Source organism: Lontra canadensis, unplaced genomic scaffold, assembly GCF_010015895.1.
Source record: "Lontra canadensis isolate GAN:19392208 unplaced genomic scaffold, GSC_riverotter_1.0 scaffold84, whole genome shotgun sequence".
Lineage (NCBI taxonomy): Eukaryota > Metazoa > Chordata > Mammalia > Carnivora > Mustelidae > Lontra > Lontra canadensis.
The window spans coordinates 3,905,391-3,918,589 of NW_022631078.1; the positions used below are offsets into that span (position 1 = coordinate 3,905,391).

At 59.3% G+C, this 13,199-nt stretch overlaps 1 protein-coding gene across 1 annotated transcript in view; it reads right to left on the reverse strand.

Moving 5' to 3' along the window:
• The window catches only part of FBLN1 (fibulin 1), a 79,704-nt gene that overhangs the window by 10,733 nt on the left and 55,772 nt on the right, over positions 1-13,199 (reverse strand). The window contains exons 15-16 of the mRNA XM_032882779.1: positions 11,834-11,976; positions 9,765-9,896 (exon numbers count right to left, since the gene is read on the reverse strand). Coding sequence (XP_032738670.1) covers positions 9,765-9,896; positions 11,834-11,976 — 275 coding nt within the window. The remainder of the gene's footprint in view (positions 1-9,764; positions 9,897-11,833; positions 11,977-13,199) is intronic.

The following is a 13,199-nucleotide window of genomic DNA, read 5'->3' on the forward strand; positions in this document are numbered from 1 at the left end:
GCTCTGCAGGGCACAGACATTGTTTGCTGGAAGAAGGGATATGAGACGCGTCCCCAAAGAGGCCCATCCAGGCTGTTGTGGAACACAGGGGAGAAGCCAAATACTCAGTCGGTGGGGGTGCAGAGGACAGGCAAGAGGAGAAAACAAGGCTTTGAGGGATGGATAGAAGTTCACCCAGAGGAGGAAGCAGGGAACGTCCTAGCTAATGTCCAGAAGAAGAGAGAGGCCATGGCTTCCCACAGTCTGAAGCACAGGCTGGGGTTGCTGGAGACAGTGGACAGAGAGAGAGGAGGGACAAGAATGCTGAGCGCTGAGGAGGACAAGGACAGGCCTAGGTGGAGGACATCTCTCTGGCTGGGCAGCGGGGGCTTTACAGTTGGCTGTGGGGGTGTGAGGGGAGCCACTGTAGAGGGTCCCCAGCTCCTGGCTTTAGGAACCGAGTGGCTAGAGCACCTTTTGCCGTGACATGGAAACACTTTGCTGAGAGAGGAGGGATGTTTGGCCGGGCTCAGCTGGGCCAGCTCGGACCTCTGGGGCCGCTTGAGCAGGAGTGGGCTTCCCTGCATGCCTCACTTGGGTGGACTCCAAAGCCCTGAGCCCCACCGAGCCCTCGGAGGGTCCAGTGCGAGCCTGGAGGGCTGCCTGGGGGCATCATCAGCTGTGTGATGGGGTGACCTCTGAGAGTCTGTCAGTGAAACTGGCGGTCGAGAGCCCTTCTCATAGGGCTCTGGGGGCCTAAAGCTGTCATTTGAGCATGGTGACTAGGTCAGGCACAGCACTGGGTCCTGTGCCCTCCACCCCATCTCTGCTCCCTGGGATCCCAGCACAGGGGCACAAGGAGTGTGTGTGCCTATCATCTCCATGCCATCCCCTTCAAGAGACCCTCCCACCTATCCTCTACCTCCCACCGCCCTCAGTGAGGCTGCCAGCCCTCAGGGTGAAATCAGGCCACAGCCCATCCCCTGCCCCGAGGCAGCTGGGCCGTCACCCCAGGAAACATGCTGGCTGTGGGCCAGGGTGTGGCCTGGGGTGACAGGCGGGCTGTGCCTCCAGGAGGAGAGAGAGCGCCTAATCCCCAGGATTTGCCGTGAAAGCCGGGACAGGGCCAATCACTCGTCACCCGGCAGGGACAGCCGCACTGTTGTTTTTAGGTGGAATTTCTCAATGTCATCTGTAATGTGTACTGATCCCAGGCCAAGCTTTCTGAATCAGGCCGCAGGACGGGGTCAGCAGCACATGTTTAACCCCTTAGGGGGTAATGATTTTAAAGAGGTGATCTGCCCCACCTGCTGGGACAGCTAACTGGGACCTGAAGCCAGATTTTTGGGCAAGCAAGCGCTTTGCTCCCTGGGGGTGGGAGTGGCGGACAGAGGCGCTGTGAGCTTGGGATCTTCACTCACAAGGTCTTGTACCAGGACGGCCATGTACTAGTCCGTATGTTGTGCACCGCACATGGAAGAGGCTGCAAATGGTAGCCCCCTAGGGTTTTGCAGTGCACAACATATTCAGCTGGATGCGGCAGGCCTGCCACAGACCAATTCTCTCTCCCTCTGAGACATGAACAGGTACGGGGCCTACAGGAGCTCAGATGGCAGGACACTAGGGAAGGTAGGAGACAGCTCCATGAAAGCAGGCTCTGTGGCTTGGGTGTAAGTTGGCAGCCCAGTGCCCAGGCCGGGGCTTGGCCTAGAGTAGGAACCCAGGATGTTCTTGCTGAATGAACGAGATAATTCAAGGATGGCAGAACTTGGAAGGCACAGCCTCCACCATCCTACTTCTGGCTGGGCCTGCCTCACCCGCCCAAGCCACAAGGATGGCCCCCAGGCAGCTGGAGCTGCTTTGGGGTGAACACCCCCGCGCTGTCATTCCCTCAGGTGACACAAAGCTCTCACCTGCTCCAGCTCCGAACGGCTCCCCACCGTGGCTCATTCATCCCTAACAACCCACCCAGCCACGTTCACGCATGCGAGTCCCCTCCAGTCCTCCTGGTTATCAACCCAGCAAGGCAAGTATTGAGGCAGTTTTGCTGAGATGAAAACTGAGGCTCAGAGAGGTTATGCGAACTGCCTGGGGTCACACAGTTAGAAACGGGAAAGCAAGAATCAAGCCCAGAAAGTCTCACCCTGAGTCCAGGGCTCCGACCGTGGCCACAAAATCACATTTTGCCCCAGAAGAGCCACCCCAACTACTGATAATTTTCAAACAGTAAACTTGCCATCGAGTAAGAATCCTTCTACCCACAGATGAAATCGGAATGCTATTTCAAAGCTTAAATGTTTTTACTTTGCTTTAAGAGGGGGTACTGTATGAGGATGCCCGCGCCCTGGTTGGCTTGGACAGCGGGGCAATTGGGGGCCGCCAACCCCTCTCCACAGAGGAGGCTCAAGTCCCATTAGGATTGACTTTCTGCACAGTCATTGCAGGCCAGGCACGGCTACGAGCCTTCACACAATCCTTCCAACTAATTGCATTAATAGGTGTCTATAATTAGGGCACATCCCTTCTGCACCTAACTGGGAACCATCTCTAAGGTGAGTGGGACAATCACGTGATCCTCCATTCATTCCGTCTTTACTGAGTGCAGAACCAGCTGCCACGGTGCCAGGGCGAGTTTCTTGGGGGCCCAGGGGCCTCAGAGCAACCCACGAGGCCAGGGAACTCAAGCCAAAGTAGGCACGTTGCCGACCAGCTCTCCAGCTGCAGCTCTGACTGCTGGCTGCAGGGCCCAGGGCTGGCCGTTCAGTTTTGTCTTACAGCAACAGTGATGCCATCCCGCCAGGCAGCACGAGGAGGGGTTTGCTCCCAAGTGTCAAGCTTGCAAAGGGCTCTGTGCACGGGGATGAGTGAACGCACACAGGGGCCCCAGATGACTTCTCCCCTCCCAGGTGAAGCTGTGAGCAGACCCTCCAGACCCTGGCCCTGGGTCCAGGATGGCTTGGCGCTGCGGACGCGAGGCTGAGCCTTGATCTTACAGGGTCACCCTTCTCCCAAGCCAGCAAGTATCCCCCATCTCAGAAATCAAACCCTATGTGTGTACCCCCGCCCATCTTCATGCTCCTACAGACCTAGATGCTTAGCCTCCCCCATGCCTACACACACCTGCACACACTCACCTGGAAACTCACACCCACCCACCCACACGCACCATGCACGCCCACACATGCAAACACACACACACACACACACACACACACACACACTGTCAGACCAGAGGGCTTTCCCAGAAACAAAGTCACAACTAGAGTGGGATCTGAATTTCTCTCCAGACCCGTAGGTTATAATTAAAGCATGTTTCTAGCCAGAGTCCTGCCCGGCCTACACATAATCCCCTAAGGTGCAAGTGCCCGTAGAGGGTGCGGCTTGGCCCAGGCTGAGCAGCTCCCCACGGCGGTCCCAGAACCCCGTCCCCACCAGCCCGCTGTGGGCAGACGGGGAAGAGGCAGGCCCAAGGGTCGCGAGGAGCAGCCCCCGCTGCGGCCGCCTGTGGGAATGAGAATGAGTCGGCCCTGGTCAGGTGAAGGACCAGAGAAGGCTGTTTGGGACCTGCTCCCTCCCGGCACGCGGTGTCTGAAACCCGTCTCTTGACCATGTGGGCTTACAGGGGCTCTTTACTCACAAAGGGGTGACCTGAGGCCCAAGACCCCACGGCTGGGAGGCCTGCAGCTGTTCAAAAGGAGATGCTTCATGACCTACCCCTCTGACTACTGCCGCCAGCTGCTAGTGGTAGAGATGCCCGCCGGTGTAGACCAGAGGAAAACGGGGCTGCACCATGGGGACCATCAGGGTGGGAGACTCTGGAGACAGGTGGTCCAGGTCCAAACTTCCATCCTCAAGTGCTCCCCAACTGAGAGGCTCCAGCAGGCAGCTTAGTTCCCCCGGCCTCAGTCTTCTCATCTGTGAAGTGGGGACAACCACCACGGCGGGCTGCGGAGGGATCTAGAAGCACCATGGGCAGTGCACGCCTCCCAAGAAGCACTGCACGCCTCCAGTGGCTCCCTGTGGGCCACCGAAGTCCACGGAGGCCTGGCCCTGTGACACTTCCAGCCTCTCTTCTTGCCCTGCTCTGGTAGCACCAGACTGTGTGGGTGTCTTCCCAGACGCTGCCTCTTGTCACATTGCCCCTGGGCCAGGAATACCTCTTGGCCTTGCTCACTCCTACTCAGCTATCAAGACCCAACTCTCGTGTCACCTCTTCCAAGAAGCCTCCCTTGACCGCCTGTGGAGCCGGCTGGGCTGCCTCTCCTCTGCCTGTCCGGCACATTCCACTCCGTGCTGGAAGGGACAGCTTTGGTGTCCGCTTCCCTCTGTGGGCTGGGAGCAACCAGAGAGCACAGGGTGCCTCCCAACCACCTCAGCCTCCTCGAGCCGAACCGGGGCTGGGCCACAGGAGGCCCGCATGTGTTTCTTGGACTCCAGGGAAGGTTAGGTGACGGGGCGACAGCGTTGGCAAGACCGCCAGGTACACCGCACTCGGCGGGAAGCAGGAGGGGAGCTGAGGGAGAGCTGATGCGCAGGTACAAGCGCTCGCGTGCCTGCAGCCGCTGGAGGTAAAACCTCATTCGGTGGCAGGTCCCCGGGTCCATGAAGAGTGCGACGTTACTCCAAACCCCAGAACCTTCGGAGGGTACCGCTGAGAGGCGTTGCCCAGCACAGACAGTTAAGGCTGAACAACACTTGAGTGGAGACGTGTGTAGGGGGTTGTCTTGAAGCTTCCAGACCACACGTGATGACTTACGACCACGCCCCCTTGAAGTTGATATGGTCAAGATGTTCAAAGCACCATCCCGCTGAGGGTGGGAACAAGGTCCGGGAACAGCCTTCTCTGGTTCTTCACCTGGTCAGAGCCGAGCCTCCCAGGTGCCACCTCCTCCTGGCAGCCCGCAAAGATTTGCTCAGGCAGGGGCCACCAGGCTCCGCACCCCAGCACCTCTGTGCTCTCCTGTCCCGCTCCAGAGACAGTGAGCTCCCTAGAGGCAGAGAAGCAGGGGATGGCGTTAGCACGGCCAACATTGGATCCTTGCAGACCGCCAGGATGTGAGCAGAACGGGACGGGAAAGCGGCTGCTGGAAGGGCCGTGGGGACAGCACACACGAGAAACCCGCACCGGAAGCTATGATTCATGCCCGTGTAAAGTCCACACGGGATGGTTTATTTCTGGGATCTCTGCAGCCAGAACGCGGGGATGGTCTCGGCACAGTTTGAGTGGAAAGACTGGTCAGATCTCACGAGGCCCAAGGCTAACACCGCTGGTGACGCTGATACCAGGCTGTTCTTTTGTGTTCCTGCTCGTTTTAGTAAAAGTAGAGCCTTCCCCGCAATCGTGCAAAGACTACAAAAGGGAACTCCCCACTAGCTGCGGAAGAGCAATTAGCAAGCCCATCTCGTTTACTTCAGCTCACTTTGGGGCTGGGAGGGCTCCCTAACTAGTAGTTTTAGGGCTGTTCTTATCTTAATTATCATCATTTATAAGGGATGTCTGCTAATACAGTCAAATTTTAGGATCCTCACCTCACATACCAGCAGCCCGGCATGAAGGATTCCACTCCAAGCAGGAAACGTAGGACCCAGAGAGGAATCGCGGCTCCATCCCAGTCTGGTGGCCCTTTCTTGCCGGGGACGGTTTTGCCTTGGGAGGTGGGACCCACGGAGGCTGTGTGACTTCTGTGTGCTTCTGTCCCTCCCGCGTGGCCTTGGGTAAACACTCGATCACTTACTGTGTGTCCACAGCTGATGGGGAACCAAGGCCCGTCCCGGGCCCGCACAGAGCTCACACCGCACGTGGCTGACGCGCTGTCCCGAGGCTCCCCGAGTACCCCCAGCTCACGAAACGGGTATGTGGCAGGAGGGGCTGACTTCCAACAAGCCACTAAATTCCCCATCCATGCGCCCGCTGGCCAAGGATGGGTCGGGCCTGCACACAATTGGAAGGTGGGTCTAAAAACCACTTGGGCTCCACGCTGTCCAGCTCCTCTTGGATTTGGGGAGGTTTTCACAGAAATGTTGGCAAAGCTGACCCTCAGGATAGACAGATTTTATGTTCCTGTCCTCGGAAAAAGAGCTGAAAAGAAGCAGGGAGGAGGGGGGGGTGGCAGGGAGGACCGAGGCTCTGAGACTCGCCGGGGCCCTGAGGCCTGGGGAGGGGGCGGCCCCCAGCGGCGGGGGGGCTGACAGGACCCGGCCTGCGCCCACTTGGCCAGGGCCCCCTGCAAGCGCCGAGCCAGTACCAGAAGGGCCCCTTCTCAGCACAGCCCCTGACCGCAGCCTGTAGCCCGCAGAGCGAAGTCTGAGCGTGGGGCTGGGTGAGGAGGCCTTCGTCGTGGCCCGAGGGTACCTCAGGCTTTAAGAGGGCATTTTTTCACGGCCTAAAAATGCTTTCTTCATTTTTCTCTGACAGCTGGTGAAGGAGGAATGCAACAGGATGGCCGCGCGGGCTTTGGGCAGACAGCGGGCTCAGACCTGGGCAGAGCCGCCTTTATCCCTGCTAAGAACGGGCTTTTAAAGGATACATTAGGGGAATATCTGGCCCTTTTACGTTCTGAGTGGACTTGGAGCACTTTCTTCTTCTGTTATTCGGGGGCAGAATGAGCTCTGTGGCCTCAGGGTCCTGGCACTTGTGCACACCACGTTTCTCTGGGACCCAAATCCTCCGTCACTTTGCCCAAGTCAGCCCCAGCCGTCAGCGGGCTCTAGCCCTGGATGTTCGGGGAGCACGGGGCTCTAGGCCTGCTTTGCCCCCAACACCGAGTGGCCAAGGACAAGCCTCCTGCTCTCCTGGCTCTCACTAAGTGTCCGTCGCTTCTTCACATGTGTCAAGACTCAGCTCAGACCTCACCTCCTCCAGGAAGCCTTCCTGACCTCGGTGTCCAGTATCCATATAGGGCATGGCCTAAAGCAGGCAGGTGTTCAGCTGACACCTGTGAGTGGGTCAGTGTCCGGTCCCAGGCAGTATGGGCAGCGTGGGGCTGCACATTAGTTCTCTTTGGGCCCCAGGAGCCCCCCCGCCCCACATCCTGCTGGTCACACAGAGAGCAGGTGTGAGTGGCCCCAGAAAACACTTTCTTCCTTTCCACTGACATACAGGGTTCCTAAGACGTTGCTTGAAATGAGAACTGCACCCCTAAAAACAAGTTGGCAGATACCCCGGCCCCACTGAGTTTCAGATGCCCGGTCCCAGTGTGGTTGTTTAACTCCATTCCCTTCTTTGCCCGAGGGAGACGATCGCACCCGTCCCTGAAGGTATTGGTGAGACCCAAGAGGCGTGCGGGGTAAACAATTTGGCTGCAGCTCGTGGGCTACTCATGCCTGGGCTCAAGTCCAGCAGCAAACCATCCACCACAGGTGGACAGGCCTGGAGCTGCGCTACCCCGGCCACCCCCAGGGGCCCAGGAGCTCCTGAGATGAACAGGAGTTATTTGGGGCAGAGGAGGAGAGGGAAAGAGGTGGGGCTAAGGAAATGCAAGGAGGAGACCCAAGCAGAGAGATAAGGCAGCCACCGGTGGGCAGAGACAAGAGCCCAACCTGAAACCCAGCCCAGGTCCCACCCCAGCCAGACCTTGCCATCCGGACTCCCCTGGCCTCAGTCCTCAATCTGGGAGCTGACATCAGCACGAGGACCCTGGGACCCCATGCCAAACCCCGGCCAGATGGATGCCCGGCGATCACAGCGAGGAGTGGAGGAGGCCGAGTCCGCCGGAAGCCGAATGAATTCCCCGGGGCTGGCCTGGGCCCTCCTCCACGCAGCCCCAACCCGGATTCCAAAGACCAGGGCACGCGTGACCAAGCGCAGTGAGGGACAGCACATTCCATTCCCAGGGGCTCCATTCGGTTCCCCACTCTGCCCTGAGGCACCGTGAGAAGCCTGGCACACCCTCTCGCCTCTCTGGGCCTCGGTTTCCCCCTCTACAAAGCAGTTGGAAAGAGATGGTCTCTAGGAGCCTCCAGGCTCCAACACGCCAAGATTTTCTGCCCCAGTGGATGGGAAGCTGCAAAACAGAGGCTCCCAGGTTGACCCTGTCTGGAGTACAGATGCGGCTGGAAACATGCACTGGTGGGCACTGGATCCGGGCCCAGCCGCTGCTCAACCCCCAGGCGTGGGTCACCCAGGAAGGATTGAGCCGGACCGTGAGGCACAAGCACTACAAGGTGCCACCCCCTAGAGAGGCCTCGTGGGGCCACAGAGCCCTGTCAGTCTCTTCAGTGTCAGATTTTGATGATCTGTTTTGGGGTCGTCGCTCTCCCCCGCTGGAATGCAAAGCCCCCCGGGGCAGGGTCTGCGCGGTGTTTATTCACCTGTGTCCCCGCAGTGTCCAGTCCGGGCTCCCGGACAGATGGGGGCTCAGGGACGGAGCACAAGGGAAAGAGAGAGCGGGTGAGGCAGAAGGCTCTGAGTCCGGCTCTTACAGTTCCAAAGCTGTGACTTACCCTGCAAGGGGGTGATTCACTGTGCCAGGGGGTGAGTTACCCGCCGTGAGGCAGTGTTGCTGCTCCCCCGCCGTCTCAGCCTCACGCACGGGGCTGGGAGGAGGTGGGCTTCTGGAGGCCAGTGTTGGCAGGTAGCGCTCACCACGACCCCCCAAACAGGACAAAGCCTGACCCTCCCTCCTCCTGTCTGCCCTCCTCCCCGGGGCCCTGACTGTAGGGCCTGTTCATCTAACGTGGGGGACACTGAGGCCCAGGGTGGGCAGTGACTCAGGGCAAGCAGCCAGTTTTAGGACTGCTGACAGCCCAACTGCATCCCTCCCCCTGGAATCCCAGTGAGGACTGATGTACCATTAATTGTAATTAACTAATTATTCCTGCTGCCAACTAGCGGAGGAGGCGGCTGGGGGTGGGGAGCCCCTAAATGACTCAGTCGTGTTTACAACATGCAAACCCATTTAAGAGCTTGTAAAGTCGCTATAAATGGCTCTCTGGCAACAGGGGAGTAACGATCCCGGGTCTCCAGCTGCCGCGGTAACAACGGTTGGCGCATCCGGGCGCAGGGACCCGGTTCGGAGATCCAACAGCGCCACCTAGAGACCCTGTTCCGAAACGCTCTGCAGAAGGGACACCGCTGGGATCCAGGGCTGGGACACCACAAAGTCCATGCCGCCCGCCCACAGTGGAGAAACTGAGGCCCATGCGAGGACAGGGCCTGGCTCTCGGCTGCTCATCTCTCATCTCAGAGTCTAAATGACCGCTGTGACAGTTTCTATCCCCCACGACCTCGAGGTCTCTAAAAGGCGACTGTTCAGGAGAGGTTTATGGGCGAGTGCCCTTCCCCCACTCTCTGCTCAAGGGTTGTGCGCCTGACCCACCGGGAGGGACATCGACTGGACACATGGCAAGGCAAGCGGTCTGGGGCTGAGGCCGGAGCGCAGGCTCAGACCCCTGTTCGCTATTCCCTCTGTCACGCCACAAGAATAAACTCCATCAGGTCCCACTGACCAGGGACTGTCCGAGCTCTGAGACAAGTGCGTCACCTGTGTGATATCGTCGGTTCATGACTGTGACACAGAGATCTAGTAAATCCGCCCATTCACAGGCAGGACATCGAGCCCCCCAGGGTGGCCCCCCGAGACCTAGCACACAGCCAGGAGCAGATCCCGCTCCTCGTCAGTAATTGCCTTGAGGGGCAGGAGGAGGCTCCAGCTGGCCCTGAGGGACAGGAGGGACTTAGGAGGGGACTCAGATGGGACCTGGGTTGGCCCAGAGAGGTTTCCCCAGCAGCCTAGTCTCACGGGCCTCCGTCGCCCAGGCGGACCTGAACGTGCCTGGCCACTCACCCACAGTCATGCCATCCATGTAGCGTTTGATGATATCGAAGGAGTCCCGCAGGTTCCCTTCCGTGATGTCGAAGATGATGTCGGCATGGTTGGCAGGATACACGGGCATGATGGCCCGGAGAAAGATGATCTCTGCGGGAGGGAGGCACAGCTTGGAGCCCCTAGAGACGCACCCTTGGGTCCCGAGAGCCCAGGGCCGGCGAGCCCCGCGTGGAGAAGGCAGAGGGGGCCGAGGGCTCACAGGTCATCACCTAGACGCCCGTTGATCAGTGGGGAAACTGAGGCCTGGAGAAGCTTTGGGTGCTCCCTGAGATCCTGTGGCTAATGGGCAGCCATGGCAGAGCTGAGGCACAGTTAGTCATTAGTCACAGATCTTCGTGGAGCTGGGGAGAAGGGGAAGGGGGGTGGATGCGGGGACAAAGGGGAAGAAGTCAGCAAGGGCAGGAGAGCGGGGTGGTCTGCTGTCCTGTGGTGATGTGGGTCAGAAAAGCCACTTTTCAGGGTGGACTGGGCAGTCTGGTGGCTGTGTCCATCTCCCCGGCTACCCCGCATAAAGCAGGGCCAGATGCCCTGGGCTGGGGGCACAAGGCCCTGATTCTACCCTGGCTCTGGGCGATCTGGAGGTGTCTTCTCTCTGGACCTCCATTTCCTCATCTGTAGAGTGAAGGAGGCAGACGGCCAGTGGCCGCTAAGGGTCCTTTCAGCCCTAAAGGTCAAGGTCAGGATTGCCTGGGGCCCAGATGTTAATAGACATCCCCAGCCACACTCAACTCCCTGTAGAATCCACTCCCAGACCAGCACTGCCCTAGAGGCCACAAAACCGGCTGTTAGGGGTTTCGGAAGGGTTTGTCTGTGGTTTGGTGGAACCTGTCATTTGGCACAAGACAAACACCAGACAGTGACTTCCTCCGATGCAAGCCCCTGCCACCCTGCAGAGTTTCTGGGCCTCTCCTTTTTCTAGAAGAACGGGTCAGTGTGGGGGGGGGATAGGGGGGATGGGCTGCCCGCTCTTTCAGGCAACCATATCCTTGGGGAGCCTCTCCTGCCCTCAGCACTCCCTCCGCCCCCCACAACGGGGAGCTGTGTTCTGGCCTGTGCTCCCGTGTCTCCGTGGGAGGCTACCAGTGTGTAGACATGGGGTTCGGTCATGCTGGCTCAACTGCACCTCTCCCCTCAGGGGGCCAGGGAGCTCTTCCTGATTGCTGTGCCCCAGAGCCTGGTCCTGAGCCTGATATCCCGGAGGCCCCATCCACGTTTGCCCCATGAATCAATCATGGTACACTCCTCCCAAGGCCAGGGATGAAGACGCCACAGAGGAAGGGGTGGCCAGAGACCATGGCAGCCTCAGCACAGAGGCTGCACTCCCGGGAGCAAGGCGTCCAGGTGCCGAGAGGGTACCGAGATGCAGGTCCCACCCCTGCAGGAAGGGTGTTGTGATGGCCGGTCTATACAGCTGGCCAGGAGCCGCCTGCGGGGTGGGGCTGGGAACCCTGACTTTCTCCTGGGCTCCCTGGATCCGGTCTAGCCCCTCAGTCTCCACGGCGACCTTTCTGTGTATGCCCGTAGCATCGGGCCCAGCCCTGTGATGGCTCCCAAGAGCCTCGCAGTGGAAACCTCCGCCCCAAGTTAGGGCTTACCCCTCCCAGCCTGTCTCTTGCCAAGCCTCTCCCACTCTAGCCAGGAAAACTTGGCTTTGTTCCTCCGATACCCACCGCCCCCCAAACTCACCTCCAGACCTTTCCAGATGAGTTCTCCACCTGGCACCTTCCACTCTCCTGGCTCCCCACTTTCACTATTTACCTCCTACTGACAACGTGGGCCCCGGCATGGAAGCCACTTCCTCCCAGAAGCCCTCCCTGATGCCCTAGTACTTGGCGCAGAGTCAACGCTCAACAGCTGTTTGCCGAACAGCGGTGACCCAGAAGAAGCGTTCTCCTGAGTGGAGAGCCAGGAACGGGCCGGCGTGGTGCCGTGCGCCCTGGGGACACCGGGAGCTGCCGAGGCCACTCCATGTCTTTACCAGGATGTAGCTCCTTGGAGGCCGAGCTCTTGGCTCAAGCTCCACTCACCTTCAGGGCGGGTGAACTCTCGGAAGGTGGGCAGTGACACGACGGTATGCGAGATGGTGTGCACTGGGTCCAGCACGCAGGTGACGTCATTGGGCCGGCAGGACTTGACGCAGCGGACGGTGTCTGTCTTCTCCTGGCGGAGCCTGAGGGGAATCACAGCACAAGGGGCGGATGGGAAAGTCGGAACTGCCCCTCCCCCAGAGACCCAGGTTCCACGAGGAGCCGCAGGTGGCCTGACCCAGAGACGGCCCCACCGGAGAGGCGCGGTGGCCTCCGCGGCCCAGCTACTCGGCGGGGCTGCCGCAGAGCCCTTCCTGCCAGCTGGACCGGGACCCACACTCCGATGTCCATCTGCCCTGGCTGTGGGCAGGCGAAGCTCTGCTGTTGGCCCAACCATATGGGCCGGGCTTCAGTTTCCGCCACTGCAGATTCACGGGCTCGACAAGTGTGTGTTGAAGCCCTACTGGGTTCGAGGCACCAGGGACGCCGAAGCGAACGTGAGAGATGTGGTACCGCCTCCCCAGAGCCCCCAGCCAGGTGGGTCACAGGGCTAGGAAGGGAGGGAGCCGCAGACGTAGTGCCCAGCTCAGTGCCTAGCACGAGGAAGTCAGACCCCCAGTGTCATGCGACAGACTGGGAGTGGGGAGATGGGGGGGGGGTTTGTTTGCCAGACAGATTTTAAATCCTCCTTATTGTAAAATAAAACACAGATACAAAACCTACCCGGAACAAAGACACCGTTTAATGAGTATTAACGATCGCCGCTCAGGTCAAGAAAGAGATCCTCCGTCTGCTACCCGAGACCCCCTCATGTGCCTGCACCAACTTCAACGCCCCTCTGCGTGCCTGCCCCCTCCCAGGACCCCTGTCCTGACGGTGCCAGCGTCGCCCACCTGGCTTTCTTTGTGGTTCATATCACAGGGGCGCATGCCTCGAGACGTAGCCGTTTAGATTTGTCCGTGAGAAAAGCATGCTCTCAAGTCCTTTTTAATCTATGGGTTTCCTCTGTCTCTTCACTTCCCAGAAGTTGATCTGTTAAGGAGCTGGAAGTCTCTGAGCCATAGCGCCTCCTCCAGGCGGGCCCACCTACTGCACCCTCCCGGTGCTACACAGCGAGTTCTGTTCCCTGCGTTTCTGCCACCCTGGCTGCTGGATCCAGACCCGATCAGATGCAGCCCCGGGCCCTTTGGCAAGATGATAGTTGGTGACGTCTCTTCTATCGGGGGGCACCTGGTGTCTGGTTGTCTCTCTCTCTGTGATGTCAGCAGCTGTCGATGCTCAGGGCCTAGACCCGCTGATTCATCGGGGATTGCAAAATGCTGGCAGTCTGATTCTGTCGTTTCTTTTCAGTATGTTAGTTGGAATA